Below are 20633 nucleotides of genomic sequence, written 5' to 3' on the forward strand. Positions count from 1 at the left end.
CCCACTGTGTGCTGAACCTCTGAAACCAAGTGCCAAAGTAAATTTTCCCCCTGCTACGTTGTTCTTGTCAGATATTTCAGTCCCAGTGACAAGGAACTAACTAAAGCGGTAACTAAGTTTCTGAAAGCTCAAGTGCCAGGCAAAGTGCACTTCATAAGTGCCAAAGTTGTGAGTCTTCCAAGGCCTTGCAGTTCATCCACTGAAACACAATTTTGAGTACTTCCAATGTGTTAGACACTGGAACTCATGATGAATATTACCAGATAATATTTCCATCTATCAGGGGGTTTAGAGTATTCTCTATTCTAGAGAAGAATAGAGATACTAATCAAATAAGTTCACTTTTAAATGTATAATTCAAGACTAATTCAATCACCCTGAAAGCAAAGAACAATTCTCTAAAAATCTATTTATAAATGGACATGGTTAAGAATTGGGGTCAGAGCAAGCTTCCCCTGAGGAAGTGACCCTGGAACTGAGGTCAAAAGGAAGAAAAGGAGGATGATTGGTTGATCTCAAAGAGAATGCAGAGCCCTACAGGAAAGCAGGAGACATGGCTACTTCCAGGAAATGGGCAGAAGACCATGAGGGTAGGGCTCAGAGAGGTGCAAAGTGGTGGGATTGGGCAAGATGATGGCAGGTGGTAATGATGGTGGTGGTGGTGGCTAGTTTTCATTGGCCCTGTGCTTGCTGAGTGAACTGAGCCATCCTGGGGCCACCGTACACCAAATTCTTAGCTCGAGTTTCACTGTGAATCTAGGTTGCTAATAGGGTCCATAGTCAGGTACACGTTGTTCCCTTCCCTTTACCCCCACCTTTCAAGTTACCAGGACAATTTTTGTGACTTCTGTGTGTGTGTCCGAGTCAGGGAGAATGGCTTTACTTATGACTCATCCTTACTCTGACAGTGTGGCCCTAACCTGTGGAGGGTCTCGTGTGGTTCCCTAACCTGGACTGGGCCAAACATTTTGGTCTCTATTTCCATGTCCAAAAGACTCATAAATCTAAAATTCAAGTCTGCCCATCTTATCAACAGCTCTTAGGGTAAAATAGCTCTGATATTTTGATGTTCTGCTGTTTCTGGGTTCCCGCCCACTTCTACTTAAATTCTAACCTGATAGGTGCTATCTGGTCAGTTTGTTTCTAGTCTATTCAGTTTTATCTCTTTTCAGACACGGCTTGGTCCGAAAACCTGGCATGCAATTACAGGAATTAAAATTTGGCCTTCCTGCTTCTCTCTCAGCCTATGAAATTCTTATTAACCTGGGAGAGGAAATAGACACAACCGATACTTTTTTTTCCTCCCAAGAAATTAACTGAAAAATTCTTTTTAGTATGATAAAATATACAGAACACAAATGTCACCACATCAACCTTTTTTTTGTTTTGTTTTTGGCAGTACTGGGGATTGAACCCAGGGGTGCTCTACCGTGGAGCCACCACCCCCAGCTCTTTTTATTTTTTATTTTGAGGTAGGGTCTTACTAACTTGCCCAGTCTGGACTTGAACTCTCAGTGCTCCTGCCTTAGCCTTCTGTGCCACTGCCCCTGGCTCTTTTCAACATTTTAAAGTGCTACAATTCGGTGGTATTAAGTACGTTCATCATCACCACTGACCACTCTGTGCCCGTTAAACACTAGCTCCCCCCACCCCTCTCTGCCTGCCCTTGTTGACCTCTAACCACTTTCTGTCTCAATGAATTTGATTATTCCAGTTACCTCATTTCAGTAGAATCTCACAGTGTTCTTCCTTTTGTATCTTCTTACTTTTTCACTCAACATTTATGTTTTCAAGGTTCATCCAGGATGTGGCATTTTTCAAGGTTTCATTCCATTTTATGTCTGAATAATGTTTCGTTCTATGCATATATCACATGCTGTTTATTCATTTCTGTCAACAGAGTGTTTCTAACTTTTGGCTATTTGAATAATGCTATTATGAACACTGGTGCATAGTTATGTTGGAATCCCTGATCTTGATTGTGTGTGTGTATACCAATATACCAAGTATTGGAATTGCCAGGTCATATGGTCATTTTGTGGTTAACTTTTTGAGGAACCAATTACATATATATATATATATATATGGAAATTATCATATATATATATGGAATCACTTTTTTTGGGGGGACATGTACTTTATGTTCCAGGTCCATCATAAGTCCTTGCTATAGTTTAGATCTTAGGTGTCCCCTAAAGGTCCATAAGTTAAAATTTTGACCTCTACATGGAACTAATGGAAGGGAGTGAAACTGTAAGAGGTGAATCCTCCTGGCCCCATAATGGGCCATTGGATCATGGACTGAAAATTTTAGAAGAGAGCCACAGCAATTCCTTGTTCTTTAAAAGTTAATTATCTCAGGTATTTCTTATAGTAATAGAAAACTGACTGACGGTTCTCACACCTGATCCTCTCTGAGACAGTGTCCCTCTGTGAGCTCCTGTAACACCTGGGTGGGCCCTCTGACCACATGGGCAATGCTTCTGTGCACCTCCCAGGGGATCCGCCAGCACCTGGTGTGTGTCTATGCCTGACACAGAGCACTCTTTAAACATCTGCTGTGTGTATTCCCTTTGATGGCTGTTTTATACTCTGCCTTATGGGGGTTTTGGCCACGAAACACAGCTTCTGAGAACCATTTCCTCCTTCCATGAGACCCAGTATGAACACAGTGTGGACTGCAAGCTCTGAGCTCAGCTGAAGGATGACCCTGGTCTGTGAAAGCTGAGGATCTGCCCTGGAGTCTGAGGATGAGGGCCGAGGAGGGAGCAAGTTGCTCCAAACTGATGTGAGGCTCTGATTGCTGATCTGTGCAGCGGGCTCAAGATGCTTGAACCTGTGAGTGTCAAGGCTTGCAGAGTCCCTCCAGAGGCAACCTCTGGGAACAATTGAACAATATTTTTCTTTATTCCCCTTAGTGTTTTCTCCTTCATTAAAAAATGTGGTTCAAAAAATACACAATTAAAAAAATGGCCATTTTATTGATTTTTAAGTGTCCAGGTCAATGACATTAGTCCATTCTCATGGATGTCAGACTGTCACGAGTTTCAAAAAGATCTTTATTTTTCGTCAAAAGAGATTCTACCTTTCCAAACACCAACTTTTTTTTTTTTTAACCTTAAGGAAGCAGAGAGCTCTCAGTGTATGTGATTTTCATGAATTTGCACAGCATTGCGAATACAGCAGACAAACAAGACAAGGCAGACACCAGGCTGTTGAGAGGCAGGGCTGCTTCACAGGTTTGGACCCTTCTCCCCCTGTCGCCTGGTTCCCCTTCCCTGGGCCTCCGCTCTCCTCCGCTTTGTTTCACATTACTGGGAGTCAGTACCATGGGAGGCTGTTCCCTTGCTGAGGCACAGCATGGATGCCTATGCCCATGCCTGCAGGAAGGGAACCGCTCTGTGAATAACAGTGATTAATTCCTGCTTTTGTCTGCAGTAGGTGATGGGGGCGGGGGGGGGCGGGGACACCAAAGCAAAATGAGAGTTGAAGCTGAAGGCGTTTTTTTTTTTTTTTTTTTTTTACCAAACATCATTGTTTTAAGCTGGGAACCTGGTAGGTTTTATTTTAGTATCATCATTTTGGAGAGCAAGTCACATTTCAGAAACTTTGCAGCTGCAAAACAGAGATCTCACCTGTTCACTGTGGCACTGGGCATTAAGCTGGTCACCAAGAGACCATGAACCTTTGTCATGAACCTTGGGCAAATGACTTCTCTGAAACTCAGCCTCCCCATCTGCAGTCTGAGGAAGAGGCCTCAGTGTCTGTTGAAGTCTCTCCCTGCTCCAAAGTGGCTAGACCATTGTCCTTCCACCTGCCAGCCAGGCAGGAATCTCACCTTAACTCTGCACTATTTTGGAGTCAGAGAAATGGATGACAAGGAAGGATGGAAGGGACTCATCCTGAGTTCCCGCTTTACAGATGAGTCCACTGTGGGTCTCAGCAACACGTTACTTTTTTGCTGAGGCCCGTCAGGAGCAGAAGCAACCTCTTCTGAGGGAACCACCACCCTGTCTCCCTCCCAGTTGCTGGGGACTGACTGCATGGGGCTGTGGCAGCCAAGCTCTTTTGAGACCATCCACTCCAGGTAAAGCAGTGTTGGGTCCACATGGGACATCTTGGGGGGGTCTAGAGGGGAGACTGGGGAATCCCCATGGGGTCCTGACATAAGCCTGTGACTCAGAGCCTTGCCACCAGTTTTTTCTTGCAAGATAGCTACAGACCCCTTTCTTCCTTCTTTCCCTGACTCTTTACTCAGCTGTAGGCATGTTTGGATCCCCAGGCTTGCAGGAGCCTTCTCAAAGATGTGAGCCTGTTGTTGATTTACAGGGGCAGGCCTCCTCTGTGTGTGCCTGGCTGCATAACTTAACGGGATCTGTCACCTTCAATAGGCTGCCGCACAGCTGCGTGCAGAAGCAGCTGCCTTCTCTGCCTTTGTTTGGTCTCAGCTCTCATCTTATCCTGCAGCCGTGGGGCCCTGTTCCCTCCCAGCACCTTGATTAGTGCTGACTGTCCCCTGCCCACCAAGGGCTTTGGGTGGCCTATGAACATACAGTGTCTTACACACAGTTTATGATAGTAATGGTGAGCAAAGGCCATTCATAAACAGTGAGTCGTGGGTGGCAGCATGAGCTTTTAAATATCATAATCAACTCTCCAGGTGGCCTCTTAAATTTGCGTGGAGCTTTCCTGCTCATCCATAAAATAAGCTACTTTAGCCAGAGGCCCCAGAGCTGGCAAGAGCACAGAGCACATGTTTGGCCTTTGGGGCCTCAAACTAGAGCACAATCCCCAGCTCAGGCTGATGAGAAGCTATTTCTCAGCACACACGTGCATATGCACAAATACTCACATACACACTCACATGCACACACCACTCCTGCCCAGATCCATCATCACATGCTCTAACAAACCCATGTGTATCAGAAGCCCTTGGCCACAGTGGGCTGTGCTCTGGGGGCTGAGGAAGCTGCTACACTGGCTGCAACAGTTCATTGCACACTGAGGGGCTCAGAAATATTTCTGTCCAGTCCCCTGACTCCCCATTTTCCTGCCTCATAGTTACCCCTTTATTTTCAAATCTCAGTGCCATCTACCCTGTCCCCTACCACATCTTGGAGAAGTTCTGATATCATTTGCTCAGACCTGTGTTTTGTTGTGAAATTTCCATGGGTAGGCAGGCGGGTGCTCCAGGGCTCACCCCTGCTGCTCTCAGCTGCTGGTCACCATGAACTGCTTAGTGCCATCAGACTTGTCTGACCCTTTCCCCTGTGGATGCCACAGAGTGGACCCTGGAACAAGAGTTCATGACTAGCCCTAAAATTAACTGTTAAGTGGGCAAAATTTCAGCAGTGCTTCCCAGAGGAAAGAACATAGGATTTGCCTCCAGACACGCCTACGTTCAGTAAGTCCTAGCTTTTCCACTTCCTGGGCATGAGATCTCAGACAAATTATTGTTCAACATCTCTGAGCCTCAGTTTCCTCATCTATAAAATGAAGATAAAAGAATTGATCCCAGGGGGGCTGTTGATATTATAAGAGAGTGTAAAGTGCCTATTGTTTTACTTGGGGCTCAATACATGCAACTAACATACATAATAATAAGATTTTATTATTTCTTTGGTTCAAAGATTTGATCTAGGAAGGGGAAACATACTCAGAGAAACCAGTGTTGGTCTCAGCAACAGTGCCAGCAAAAGCCTTACCTTTTAGTCATGTGTCTAATGGGAAGGGAAGCCCAGGGCAGGGAGCCTAGTGGACAGTCCAGGGCTTCCAGTTGGTCCCCTAACTTTTCTAGGCTTTCCTGTACTTTTTGGCACTGGCGTGTCTCAGTCTGGGAAACCGAACCCACTACAATGACTGCAGAAGGGGATGTGGAATGCTGACTGGCCATCACCAAGGATGATCATCTCGGAGATGCTCCTTGGGCTCCAATCAGTCCTTCTAAGACCTGCCCAAATAGAGGCCATGTGTACAGAATAGCATTGGCAAGAGACCAGAGAAAGCCCCACCTTCAAAGAAGGAAAGGTGTAGAGATGAAGGCCACAGCGACCTGAGGGCTGAGCAGCACCAGAGACCACATGGAGTTTGGACCCACAGCCTCGAGGTTAATGGCTGAAGGTTTCCAGATGCTAGATCCTTTCATTCCTTTCAATACATGAAGAGCAACACTCTTCTGACTTGAGAACTCCACCCACAGCCTCTGGCAGGTGAGGAGACAAGACTGACATGGTCTCTGGGAATGATCCTGTATAATAATAGGTCGCGGCTTAAGACCAGACTAAGAGAAGGGCTGCCCCGGGCCTGAGCTGGAAGCTTGGACATTTACCTTCTGGCATGTTCTTTCTGTTCAAGTCCCCACCTCCCTGGCACCTGGTACCCACCCACTTTTCACATAGCCCATGGCTCAACTGGCTGTTCATAAGCTGGTCCTGATTTGAGGCCTCTCCCTCACCCATACCTCAGTCTGATAGGTTCATCTCTGCAGGTGTGTTAATGCAGAGGTTCCCACGTCTTCTCTCCCTGTTTTCTAGGATGGTGTATATGTTAGTCAGCTTTCTGTTTCTGTGACAAAATCAGCTTATGAGGAGGACAGATTTAGTTTGGCTTATGGTTTCAGTCCATGGCTGCTTGGCCCACTCACTTTGGTTCTGTAGTGGACTAGTACATCATAGTAGAAAGCAAGGGGAAGGAAACTGCTCACTTCACACTGGTCAGGAAACAAAATAAAGAGAGAGAAGAAGAGTCCGGGATGCCAATATCTCCTTTAGGGCATGCTTCAACTAGCCCTCTTTCCTAAAGGCTCCACCACCTCTCAGTAATGCCACGTGCTGCCAACCAAGTCTTTAATGAAAGGGTCTTTGGCAGACATTATATATCCAAACCATGACTGTGTGTACCCCACACCCACTTAACCCAAAAGGATGTGCCATGGTTTGAATAAGGTTTGAGCATGTCCTGCAGAGGTTCAAGGTCACTGGGAGGGGTACCACCTTTGGAAGGGATTACTGCTAGTATTGCAGAGACCTAATTAGCAAGAACAATTTCTTGTTCTTGTTCTTGAACCCCTGAACCCCTCTGGCTTCTTGTCTCACCACATGATCTCTTCTGCACTCCCACCATTGTGATTCCATCCATCATGAGACCCTCACCAGATGCTGAACCCATGAGGTGCCCAATTTTAGACTGTGAACCTCCAAAATTGTGAGCAAAATAAACTTATTTTACTTTCAAAGTAACTAGCCTCAAGAACTTTGTTATATCAATAGAAAACGGACAAAACAGTGTGCTAGATTGGCACAGGTGATGATATACATGAAGTATTATTAGACAAACATTTTTATTTGCTTCCTGCCATTTATATGAATAAACAATGTGTGTGCATACACTTCTTTTAGATAATTTCTTGGTTTTGAAATTAACCTTTATCATTCAATATATTGTAAGTGTTTTCCCATGTCCTTATATATAATCTTCTATAAAAACATTGCTTTTTAAATTCTGGGATTGAACCTAGGACCTTGCTCATGCTAAGGATGTGCACTACCACTGAGCTATACACCTAGCCTCATATTATAATTTCTAATGACTGCAAAGTATTTCCTTATTGTCCTCAAAATGAGGGGCATGCAAGATGATTCATGGGGTTAGGGCAAAAAAATTACAATTTCCTTTCATATTTATTTTTATCCAAAAGCAAGAAATAAATTAAACTTGACTGATATTCTAATACCTGAATCCACCCTGGTGTTACAACCAGTCTTCATGTACCTGAATGTGTTAGGCAGCTTTTCATAGCTGTGACCAAAATGCCTGACAAAAACAACTTGGAGGAAGAAAATTTTATTTTGGTCTCACATTTGCAGAGGTCTCAGTCCATAGACATGTGACTCCACTGCTCTAGCCTGAGTGAGACAGGACATTATGGCAGAAGGGTGTGGTGCAGGAAAGCTGCTCATGTCATGGCAACCAGAAAGGAGAAAGAGAGCTACAGTGGCGGGGATGGGGGGAAGGCAGAAAGGGAAAGGGGCAGGAACAGATATAATCCCCAAGGCCAAGCCTTAGTGACCTACTTCCTTCAGCCACTCCCTACTTCCCTACAATTATCATCCAGTAACCCATTTAGCTCTCAATGGATTAATCCATTTGCTGGATTAATCACTGATGGATTAATCCACTGACAAGGTTAAAGCCAACATTACCTAAAACCTGAATGCTGAACCTTATTATATTGGGAACCATGCTTCTAACACATGGATTTTTAAAAAAAAAATTTTTAGATGTTGATAGACCTTTATTTTATTCATTTACTTATATATGATGCTGAGAATCAAACCCAGTGCTTCATACATGCCAGGCAAGCACTCTACCACTGAGTCACAACCCCAGCCCCCTAATGCATGAATTTTGGGGGAGACAAAACAAATTCAATCACAGCACTGTGGCACCTATGGGATCCTGGGCAGGGGAGGCAGAACACTTGATAGGAACACCTGTATGATTTTGTTTGCTTTCAGCAGACTTCAATTTACTGCAGTTTCTCAGTTTTTAGCTAAAGGAACTTTCAGAATATATTCTTTTTATTTTGTTTTATTTTATTTTTTGGCACTGTGGATTGAACCCAGGGATACTTAACCACTGAGACACATTTCCAGCCCTTTTATTTTTTATTTTGAGACAAGGTCTCACTAAGTTGCTTAGGGCCTCACTAAATTGCTGAGGCTAGCTTTGAACTTGCAATCCTCCTACCTCAGCCTCCCAAGCCACTGGAATTACAGGTGTGCACCACTGCACCTGGCCAGAATATATTCCTTTAACTAACAATCCTCACAAAATGGACAGGTGGCTTGAAAAGCTTCCTGCAGAAGCATGAAATGAGAACATGATGGCAGAGTGGACTCTTCTTCAACTTCCAGTATGAGCTTGTCATAATTCTCATTATTCTGATTATGAATTATAATCAGACCTAAAAAGAAATTAGCCAAAAATATATCAAAATCTTGGGAAGATTATGTGAATCACAGATATATAGCCACTTCATTCATCAACATTTTTCCCTAAGTGTGTTTTATACCTTGATATCTAAAAGAATGAGAATGTTCCCACAGGCACAACATTAAAAATATGGAGAATATACAGAAAAATCTCAACATTTTCCCACCAATCTTTAAAGTCATGCAATATCGTAACACTTAAACATTTTTATTGAAATAATAATAATAAATGTTTAGAAGCCATATTCTGTAATAAAACTGGGCAAAATAACACATAGAAAAAATATGCTTAAATGTGCTTTTTGTCATAAAATACTACTGATATGCATAGAAAGCAGTTGCTGAATATCTGAAGAAACAAATATTAGACTGCATAATGTAGTGGGGGAGTTTTCTCACATAGTTGGATGAAAGTACATGTTTCCAACATAATTCAGTTGTGCATTTGCTACATTCTGTTTTAAAAGTGAAACACATGAAGTATGTATTTGTAAGCCACTATGGGAAGGATAATTGAGGGACATATATTCTCAACAATGAATGACGGCTTCAATAATGGTAAGTTTGTTGGCTTTCTGTCACTGTGACAAAATACCTTAGATGATTAATTTCTAAAGAGAGAAGCTTTATTCTGGCTCATAGTTTTGGAGGTTCTTCTCTGTCTCAGTTGGCGTTATTGCTCTGGGCCTGTGGTGAGGTAGCATATCATGTTGGAGCAAAATTGCTTACCTCATGCCCAGGAAGCAAAAGAAAGTAAGGAGGAGAATGGGGACCCTTCAAGGGTGTACCCCCAATGACCCAAAGACCTCCTATTATGCTCCTATTATGCTCTTAAAGACTGCAATACCTTCCAATATAGACAGCACCACCCTGGGGACCACACCTTAAACACATGAGTCACTGGGGGACATTTTAGGATCCAAACTATAGGAAATAGTTTAAAAATAATGAAGGTATAAGTGCAACCCGAGCACTGGCTCTGACCACGTGACAAGATTCTTGAGCATTATCACAAAGCCGACAGTGTGGCACCATGGTCAGTAGCACCATCACCAGATCCAGATGACTCTGGTTCAAATTCCATATGGTGCTTCAGTTTTTGTTTTTGTTTTTCTACTGGGGATTGAACTCAAGGGCACTTGACCACTGAGCCACATCCTCAGCCCTACTCTGTATTTTATTTAGAGATAGGGTCTCACTGAGTTGCTTGGTGCCTCACTTTTGCAGAGGCTGACTTTGAACTTGAGATCCTCCTGCTTCAGCCTCCTGAGTCACTGGGATTACAGGCATGTGCCACCACGCACAGCCCAGTGCTGTTTCTTGCTAAGTATAAGATTTTGGACAAGTCACCTAATGTATTAATACAATTTTTATTACCATAAGGAAATACCAGAGGAAGGCAACTTTATTAAGTTAAGAATTTTATTTTGATTTGTAGTTCTTGAGGTACAGGTTGAGAAATCACATTTTGTGATGACCTTCTTACTGGCAGTTTCCTGAGGTGGTGCAGGGCATCACATGGCAACAGACAGGGAGTTTACATGTACATATGTTTTCTAGTTTCTTCTTTTCATTCTTTCTTTTTTGTACCAGGGACAGAAATATTTTTATATTTTGTATTTTTTCATATTTTATTTTTTAATATTTGATCTAGAGACAGGGTCTCATTGGGTTGTGAAGTGCCTCACTGAATTGCTAAGGCTGGCTTTGAACTCATCTTCCTTCTGCTTCAGCCTCCCAAGCCACTGGGAATACAGGCATGTGCCACTGCACACAACTCATATACTGTGCCTGGCTCTCTCTTCTTATAAAGCTACCAGGATCCTAATGACCTTATATGTTTTCCCAAAGACACTACCTCTAAACACCATACTTGGATTGAAGTTTTTACCCTCTAAGTACCTCACAGTGGGGATTAAATTTCAACACCTGAATCCTTGGAGAACACGCAAACTATATCCAAACCATGGCACCTAACCCCTGTGCCTTAGTTTCCTTGCCTATGAAATGGGGATAATAATTGTACCCAATAATTGTATCTAGTGAGAAATAGTTGCAAAATTAAGTGAATTAATATATGTGAAGTGCTTAAATTCTGGTTAGCACATAGTAAGTGCTCAACAAATATTGACTAGTAGTTTACATTGCAATAGAAATTAATTTACAGGCAAACTACTATAGGAAAGAATTGGAAGCTGGAGGATCCAAGTTCTGTAGTATCAGTTTATAAAATACAGTTTTTAATATATAATCAACTTTTATAATATTTTTTAAGGACATAGAGAACAAGCAAGAATCTTTCATCTATACAAAGCTTGGATGTGTATCTTGTAGCAAATTTTGCAAAAAAAATATAAAGATGAGTTAGGAATTTTTGCAACTTTCCACATTGTGTTACTTAACTTTCAAAACATTAAAAAAAAAAAAAAAAACTATGAAATCTGTTCCTTCAAGTCATGTGGTATTTAACAATCAACAGTAAAATAATGGTTTTTGAAAGAAATATGAGAGTATTTTGATTTCCAACGTGATATGATTTTATTGATAGAAAAAGTGCAATGTTATATAAAGTCTGTCAACATGGGTTAAGTATCTTGTGTGTAAATCCTTTACTACAACCCAGCTTATTTCCTAGGGATAGATTCCTGGGAATGGGAATGTTTAATCAGAGTATATTTATTTAAGAGGCTATTTATTCTTATTTATTTACTTATTCTACAATTTTCCTACAGAGAGAATATAATAATTGAACTGTCCATCAGCAGCAATGAGAGCATATTCCCCCAGTTTTGGGTTTATTTTAATCCAATTTCATCTGTTAGTTGGTCTGTCTGGGAGCAATAACGGGCCCCAGGAGCTCTGGGGAAGACTGTTTTGGGCAGAAGCCTACATGTCCACAGATGATGGCTTGTGGATAAACACACAGAGGCAGCCTATGTTTCTGCTTCTTCTTTTCTGTGAGGATAAACTCCCTGGGGACTTGGGGACGTGGCCCTCTGGTTGCTAGGCAGCAGTCAGGTGCAGGATGGTGTGGGAAGGTGGGCATCCCACTCAGAGGTGGGGATAGGAAATCAGTGAGAGACTTCTGATTCTGGAAAGCTGTCTGTGGGATGATGATTGTTTACATCCTGCAGTGTCTGATGATCAGAAACGAATGGAAAGAAGCCTCCTCCTCTCAGGCCATGTGGAAAACATTTGTCTCTACTGGAGACCTTGCAGAACAAAACAACCTCTTGAAGACTGCTTTCAGGCCCTGTGTCAAGGTCTGTTATTGGCTCTTTCAATCTTTGGCTTAGAGAGCAGAGTGGAACTTCCATTAGAATCAGAAAAGCCAGGTTTCCTAAGCAATGGGGATTCACAGCAACATGGTGGCATCTTGTTCTTTGTTTCTTGCTCCCCCTGAAAGGGGATAGTGCTTTCTATCAGGTCACCTTCTCTGTCTGGAGTCCCATTAGAGCCCTGCCAAGTGAGTGACTGTTGTGACCTCAGAATTCAGATGGAGATCTCCTGGTTGAAGGTGATAACCTCACAGGTACATTTGTACTTGTCCTTGGATTCCTTTCCGAAGGTGTTAGCTACTAGGCAGGTTCTTTCAGGGGCAATCGCCTATGCTTGCATAGTGTGGGAGGGGAGAAGCTTCTGTCCCTTTAAATTACTGTTAATGCTCCTTCAAAGTTTGATTGTTTGTTTGTTTGTTTCAGATAAAGCCCTCCAAAGAAACTTATAAGAAACCAGTCAAAATGACTAAGTCACTCAGACTCATTTCTTTTAGGTGGCCTGGAAAAAAACTATTCTCATTATAATATTAAATTTTCTGCCCAGGAGGGGCTCCTACCTATCATTTTTTTTTTTTTTAAACATTCAATGTATATCTCCAACTGACAACTGAGCGTGCTCAGGAATGTGCCTGCCACTACATGTGATGACCAGCATTTCCTATATGATATACATATAGTAAATGCGTATGCATGTATTTCCCCAATTAAAGCCCCTGCTTTCTTTATTCAGGGACATACTACTTTGGGAATTATCTGGTGTGCTTTTTACTTGGTGCAAAATAACACTTTCCTCACTCTTTTAACTCCCAGCTGTGCTTACAGCTTTGACTCACCAAGAAGTGAACCCATTGCCCATTGTGTTTGGTTATGAAGAGGCATGTTGGGAGTGGGGTTCAGTGACTTGGTCTGATGGGCCTTTGGCACTGCCCCCTATCATGTTGGCATCCAACAGCCCTATTTTGTGCAAGGTAAGGCCTTGAGGATCAGAGCAACATGATGTCCTGCTTCCACTTTGGTTTCTGGCCCCACAGTGTCTAGGTTATGGCTATCTAGTCAATCAGTCAGTTCTTTGTATTTTCATATGTTCATGCATGCATCCATCAATTCATTCAAGAAGTATGAAAATGGTTTCTTACAGATGGATGGATGGCTGCAGGTCAGAGAGGTTTGAAATAGCTCTGACCTACTGCTCATAGGACCCTATAGGTAGGCAGGACTTTGGTTCACCACTCTGGAATCAGAAAATCAATTTTTCCCATTCATCCAGAGGTTCTGGGGGACTGATTCATTCTAACAGGGTAATAAGAGACTCATTTATAAACCTGGAGACCAAAAATCAATTATACCCCAAGCTAGCCTGGGTGAGATAACCAGTACCAATGTCCCCTCCTGGAGCAAATTAAATCTAGAAGCAAGAATTCTTCTCAAGACAACTGAATGGATTTCTCCTCCTCATGCCTTGAAGATTCCTCTTTAGATAATACTGAGGTTCATTAGTCACACGACAGCCAGAACAATGTTTATAAATATCAATCAGGCATGCCTCTCCCCTGCTTAAAACTCTTTTAGTCAAACTGCACATAAAATTCCAGCTTCTTATATTTGATTACAAGGCTGTGTGAGATCTGGCCCTGCCTCTCTCTCCTGTTTCACCTTCTTTTACCCCTAACACTCTCTCCAGCCCTAGCATCTTCCTTGCTGTTCCTTTACTCCCAAATTGATGGCTTTGAACTATCCTGTTCTGAGAAACTCTGCCTTCTCACTGCAGCCTGGAATCTGTAGGCTCCATGGAGCATGACCATCATCTTTCTTGTCTTGTCCACTATTGCACCCCCAGTGTCAGGACAAGGTGGGTGCTCAGAGTACTAGTTAAATGGAGCCAGTACTGATTAGTGTTGGAGTATACTCTTTTGGACCTTCTTGTGTAGGATGGGAAAAAAAGCATTTTCTTATCAGGACTTAACCTCACGGGAACAGAGAGACTAGCTAGTATCCCTTAGGGACTGGAACTAAGTCTTCCTGCTGACAGTAGGACTCATAGAACACTGCATGGAACCCACAGAGTCTCCACTGCAGTGGGCCTGCATGGCAAAACCACATTTGTATTCTTTAGAAGTTTTTAGCAGCTCTGAACTATGGACCACACCTGTAATTCCAGCAGGCTGAGGCAGAAGGATTGTAAGTTTAAAGCCAACCTCAGCAACTTACCAAGGCCCTATGCAACTTAGTGAGACCCTATCTCAAAAATAAAAAATAAAAAGGAATGGGGATGTGGCTCAGTGGTTAAGTGCCCCTGGGTTCAATCCCTGGTACCAAAATAATAATGATGATGATGATGATGATGATGATAATAATAATAATAATATCATAAAAGAAAATAAGATGAAGTTCAGTTCTGGGATACCCAAGAAACATGAAATAGCCTCAGAATAATGGGATGGATCCCAAGGGGACATAGATTCCAGAGCTGTCAGTGGCAATGGTGAAATGGAGGCTTTAGGTTACTTTTCAGGCCCTGGACCATACAGAAAAAGAACTTAGGAAGACTCAATGAGCACAGCTGAGAGAGTCTCTGAGTCCCCTGCAGGGTTGAGAGGCACCTGAGGTTGCTAGTAGTTTTGTTGGCAGGGGTTCTGAGTTGCCAAAGCCTGGGCATTAACACTGATGAAACCTCATTTGAACCCACTGACTAATGAGTGCATGGGAAACTTTCAGTTAGGCTTGTCCTGGATGTCCTTAAATACAGGTGCTCTGCCTGACCAATTTTATTGTCAGCTCTCTGAGAACAACTATTGTTTGTGAACTTGATGAATGCTTACATCAATTGAGGAGATTATAGGATTTCAATAAATCCTTAATGTTAGGGTACAGGATGCTGTCCAAGTAGCAGGTACAGGGAATGAGAAGGATTTGGTAAAATGAGGAAATCTATGGTCAGGTGGCTGCATGTCTTTACAGATACCAAGTCCAGCAGGTTCTGTGTTGTGGGGTTTGGGTCACTTAAGAAATAAGAAAAGCTGGTCATCCGTTATGACATGCTAATCTAATGCTTCATCACTCTTCTCCTTAAGGTTTTAAAAGTTTGAAATCGGTTGTGGTCTTCAAGACAAAACCTGCAGGTTGCAGAACCATGGGACTTCAGAGCTTCAGAGCTTCAAGGAATTACCTTTGCTAGAATCAGAAAATTCAGCTTGGTTCTTGTCTGTAAGGTTGTGAGGGCTGGGTTTACACATGCTGAGTTTGGACATTTATGACAGAAGGAAAAAAGAGAAAGGGGAGACACAGAAAACTAAGGTCCCCTAGGAAAGCAAGTAGCCAAAGCCACTTGGTATAGTAGAAAGGGCATTGATTTCTATGCAGGCTCTTGACAGCTGAGCAGCCTTGTGCAAGTCCCCTTGCGTCTCTGGGCCTGGCTGCTCATTTGTAAAACTAAGGGGTCCGACTGGATTATTTACAGCTCCTGCGGGCCTGACATCTGACAGTTCTATCAATCTTCAGCCCAGAGCTGTCCCACATCTCTTTGGGTTAGATGGTTAATTCATCTCCCTTGCAGATTAAACACCTATTGATTCCCGCCCCCACCCCCCCTCGGGTAAAGGGGAATGAGATAGCCATTTCTCTGCAGTTATAAGAAAAAAAAAGGCAAAGTCAAACCAGCCTCTATATGGCGTTTTACAGTTCAGTCCTGAATGCTAAACAATGTTAGCTTCCAGAGGGTGACTCAGATTCTGCAGCTCCTAAAAAATAGTTGGAAGGGTCTGGACAGACTATCCAGTCCTTCTTAGTTGAGGAACACCTGAATGGGAAGTGATATAGAATCTAGATTGCCAGAGTATGCATAATCTGATGGTGCTTCGCCATAGGAACCTGCCACGGTTGGTTATTAGGGCCGCTGGTAGTGCTCCCTTAAGTATGCACGATTAGGTAATGTTGTTAGCGTTTTGCCTCTGATTGGAGTTTACGTTAACCTCAATTAAGCCATCAGCCTGGTTTCTCTGGCAAAGCACAGCTTCTGCCATGAGGTGTCTCTTTACCCTTTGTAAGGAGAGGCGACCGATGATTGGTGGCTTTAGGGGGCAGACAGCCAATGGGGAATGCGGGAAGGCGGGGACGCGGCGAGGCCAGGAGACTCGGCCCAGAGGCGGGGGCGCCATGGTTACCGTGGTTACAGGTGCCCGTCCGTCAGTGCACTCTTGCTATGCCCCGCCTCCAGATGCCCGGCGGCGCCTTGGAGGCTGAAAGCCACAGCGGCCCCGCCCCAGGCTTCGCTGTGATTTGTCACTTTACAGCGCTCTCGGACCTGTGCTTCCTCCCAAACGCTTTAGTATTACGTGCGAGGTTCCCGGCCGCGGCTCCCAGCCCAGACTATGATGAATATGGCCCGAAGAGGAGCCGCATTCCCGGTCACACGACAGAGACGTTGGCGGGACGAGCCCTGCGGTGCCTGCCTGGAACTGATTCAGGGTGCTCGGGCCGTTTGTCAGCAGAGCAGAAACGCCATTGCCTCTGTGAAGACCCGTCATCGCCCACCTGGACAGCCACGGCTACTTACGCCACCTGCCCCATAAATCTGTCCACACGTGCACGCAGCCTGGGATGCAGCGGGGGGCTTCCACCCCCACCTCTAGCCCTGCCCCCACCCGGGGTGCTCTTACTTTGCTCCCTCCCAGGACCCCCTTTCCGCCCCGCCTTCCGCCCTCACCTGTCCCACCCGCACGCAGGTCAGCTGTCATTATCCCACTCTAGCCCCGCCCACCCTCAGCCCGGCTCACTCGTGCCTGCACACTGCATCCGGGATTATGATCAGCCAACTGAGAGGACTGAAAGGAAGCCCGAAGCGTCCTTCCTCCTCCCTTCCCCCTTCGCAGCACCCGGTACTGAGCGCGGGTTTGCTTGATTACCTGCCTTTCCATTTCTTCTGTATTTACGACCCTCCTGACCCCCGGGGAGAGGGCAGCACAGCTAGCCAATCAGGATACAGTCATCTCTAAAGATCAAGGTAATACACATTTCCCAAGATCATTCACAGACTTCACAGTCCTGTTGCCTTCTTTTCCTAACAAAACCTGGCAGCCAGCACTTAAAGTGATTCCTTCCCCCACCCTCCATCTTCTGGCAACCGAGAGAATAAAGTTAACCCTTCAATTAGTTAACTGGTTTATTATAGTGTAGAGGTTAGAGAAAAAGAGTTTCCTCTGAGTGGATAAAATTCTTCACACCGAGGACTTGTCTCCAGTGTTAATAGGGAGCACTCACTGGTCTGCGATCTATGCATTCCAGGTTTGTTTTCCCTCATAATTTTATTTATTTTAAGTTTTATTCTTTATTTCTTTATTTAGGTATTGGGAATTGAACCTGGGGTGCCTAACCGTTGAGCTACACCCTCAGCCCCTGTTTTATTTTTATTTTGAGACAGGGTCTTGCTAAGTTGCTGAGGCTGGTCTGGAACTTGCAATCCTTCTGCCTCAGCCTCCCAATTCACTGGGATTGTAGGTGTGTGCCACCATTCATGGCTTCCTCATACTTTTAAATAATTGCATTTTTTTCTTTAGCTGTCATCAAGCAGACCCATGAATTGCACCAAGTAGGAAACGGACCAATTTTGCAATCTTAAATTTCATGGAAAGATGAAGGGATGGGAATGTACTCCTGAGGAATGTCTTTCAGATAAGTTTTGTGAGCCTTGTAGTAAAATGAATATCCTCCCATTTTCACCCTTGGGAAAAAAATGTGCTTTCCTCATTACTTCTGTGCTTTAAAACCTAAGATGGTTTCTGGTTTCACCTTAAAGTCCTAAAAACAACTTGAGGCATAGAATATGACTTTAATGAAACCAATCTGCCTGTCAGAGTGCTGTGTTATTTCCATCTCTATGCTTAGTCCTGCTCCACATACCCTCTATCACTCAAAACTCATCTCCACCCTGCAAATCCCCATTCTCCATTCCCATATGGTTGGTCCCAGTCCTACTGCTTTTGCATCGCTAAGTACAATGAAAGGCCTCTCAAACTGGAGGATTAGTCCAGTTCTAGTGGGGAGGTCTCTAGTTTCCACAGGGTCTTCCAAGCAAACCCAACCTGGTTCTGGACCTCATGTGGTCCTTGGTTTGTGGAACAGCCTGGAAAGTCTGAGGGAAAGGAATCACAGTGACAAAATACCTTAGAAAAATCAACTTAAAAAGGAAATATTTATTTGACTTATGGTTTCAGAGATTTCAGTTCATGGTTGGTTTGTTCCATCACTTTGTGGGAAGCACATGGAGGAGCAAATCTTCTTATCTCATGGTAGCCAGAAAGCAAAACGGGAAAGAAAGAAGCTAGGGTCCCTATAATAGCCCCTTCAAGACCTAACTTCTTCCCCCTAGGCCCAACCACTTAAAGGTTCCACACCTGTCCCCACAGCATTGTCAGCTGGGGATGAAGCTTTCGACACATGCATGTTTAGAGGACATTTAAGATCCAAACTATAATAGTCAGCAAACAGGAAGGTGAAGAAGGGAAGTTGAGTGGTGTTAGTTCAGATTGGCATCCACAGCAGCTGAGGCCTGTTTGGGATTTGTCCTAAGCCCCATAATAATCCTACACAAGACTTCAAAATAATTTGGAGAGCTGTTTTTCCCTGTCTATTTAGGACTGGTCACGTCTGGCCAAGAAAAAGGAGGAGGAAGAAGCAGGCCAGAAATGGCACTCTTCAGCCAGCTGGGCAAACAAGGCCGGGTCTGAAACTGAAGCCCACCTGAAATTGCAATTAGCGTGGACATGAAGATCTTTTTAGAAAAGAAAGTGTCACCAGAACTTGTTCTCTATTGTCTTTTTCATCCCCTGGCTCCCACCCAGATAGCCCTGAGATAGTCCCTTGGCTCATAGACCTGTGAATACCCAGCCAGGACAAGGAGGAGCATCACCCATCTTCGCCTGCTTCTGGAAAGTGCCTGCTGCCTGGGGTGCAGGGAGACCCTGCCCACAGAGGCTGGAGACTGCAGCCCTTCAGCAGCTGGGAGAAAGATCTGCACACACGCCAAGTTTGTTGCAGACCCCCAGAGGGAAATGCTTCATGGGAAGTTAGTTATAAAACAGTGTTCCTGAGCATTGGCTGCCCGCCTTTTCTGTGAGAGAGCATTAACTACCTGAAAAGTAGGTGCTCTCTGCAAAGGCTGGGGACCTTGATCCAAAGTCAAAGGACACAAACTTATTTGCTTTTTTTGATCATCAAGGGGATAGGGTGTCTTTTCATTCTCATCCTAGGTTTGTTTACAGAGTAGGTGTGGAGTGGACAGTCCTGATAGTCTACATAATACTCATTTCAATGATGCTGTTTCATTTGCGCATTTACTAGGAGGCCAACATGGAAGAGGTGCTTTGTACACGTAGTTTAATTTTGTTCCATAACTGCTCCATGCAGTGAGTACTAATATCAATCATATCAGTTCACAAAAGAGGCATTGAGACTCAGAGAACTTAAGTGACTTATCTAAGTCCACAGAGCTCACAAATGGTATAGGGTATTCAAATCAGACGATGTGGAGCCTGCAACCTACACTCAGGCAGGAAGGCAGGAAGACACCCCAAACCCCTGGCAGTCTTGCCAAAGGGCAGATTTGTGAGGGTCTAAAAGCCGAGAACCATAGGCCTGGGACAAAATAGTGTGGAAAACAGAGTCCAGATGAGGGAAGCTGCCGAGAGCTAGGTCTTGCTGGCCAGGGACCAGTTTTCAGCACTGTCTCCCTACAACAGAGGCCTCACGTTTTCCCACTGCCCCCCACTGTGCCCTGGATGCTGTGTTTGGTGTCTGCTGTCCATTCCTTCCTTTGCAGCCAGATCTTGGCTGCCTTGTCTTCCTGCCCAAGACACAGGAAGATCACTAAGCAAGCTCGTTACTAGGTCTCTGCCTAGGAAGTGGAATCTGGGTAGCATCAACTCCGTGTCCCACAGTGATCAACACTTAGCATGAAGTTGCTGACCAGTGTGTGCTGGGTCTTTGCAAGTATAGCCTATGTAAAGGTCTCCAGGATGCAGATGTGGTTGGGAGCAGGCCCATGGCAGGATCAAAGTGTTTGCCGAGGAAGGAATGAGCAAGCTGTGCTGTATGCATCTGGTACCAGGCATTATCCTCATAACCCTCAAGAGTAAATATGACCACTTTTCTTGCTTTGCAGTTAAAGAGGGCATCAGAGGCAGAAAGTAACTTGCCCAAGGTTATCCTGCTGGTGAGTATCTGAATTGGATTTGACTTCCTGTAACAGAACAGGGAAGCTTTGGAAACTGGGAAGGAACCAGAAAAGTTCTGGAAGGTGAGGATCTGTCAGGAGGCTGGGAATGTGGGGGCTGGGGGCTGGGGTGTGTCTTGAATGAGTGTGAGGGGT

At 44.2% G+C, this 20633-nt stretch overlaps 1 protein-coding gene across 1 annotated transcript in view; it reads left to right on the plus strand.

Moving 5' to 3' along the window:
* The window catches only part of ARHGAP12 (Rho GTPase activating protein 12), a 437561-nt gene extending 417116 nt beyond the window's left edge, over nt 1-20445 (plus strand). The window contains exon 21 of the mRNA XM_079105850.1: nt 20427-20445. Within this exon, the coding sequence (XP_078961976.1) occupies nt 20427-20430 (4 nt within the window). The 3' untranslated portion in view covers nt 20431-20445. The remainder of the gene's footprint in view (nt 1-20426) is intronic.
* Nucleotides 20446-20633: the final 188 nt, after the last annotated feature.

This window comes from Sciurus vulgaris (genome assembly GCF_902686455.1).
Source record: "Sciurus vulgaris genome assembly, chromosome: 12".
NCBI classification, from domain to species: Eukaryota; Metazoa; Chordata; class Mammalia; order Rodentia; family Sciuridae; genus Sciurus; species Sciurus vulgaris.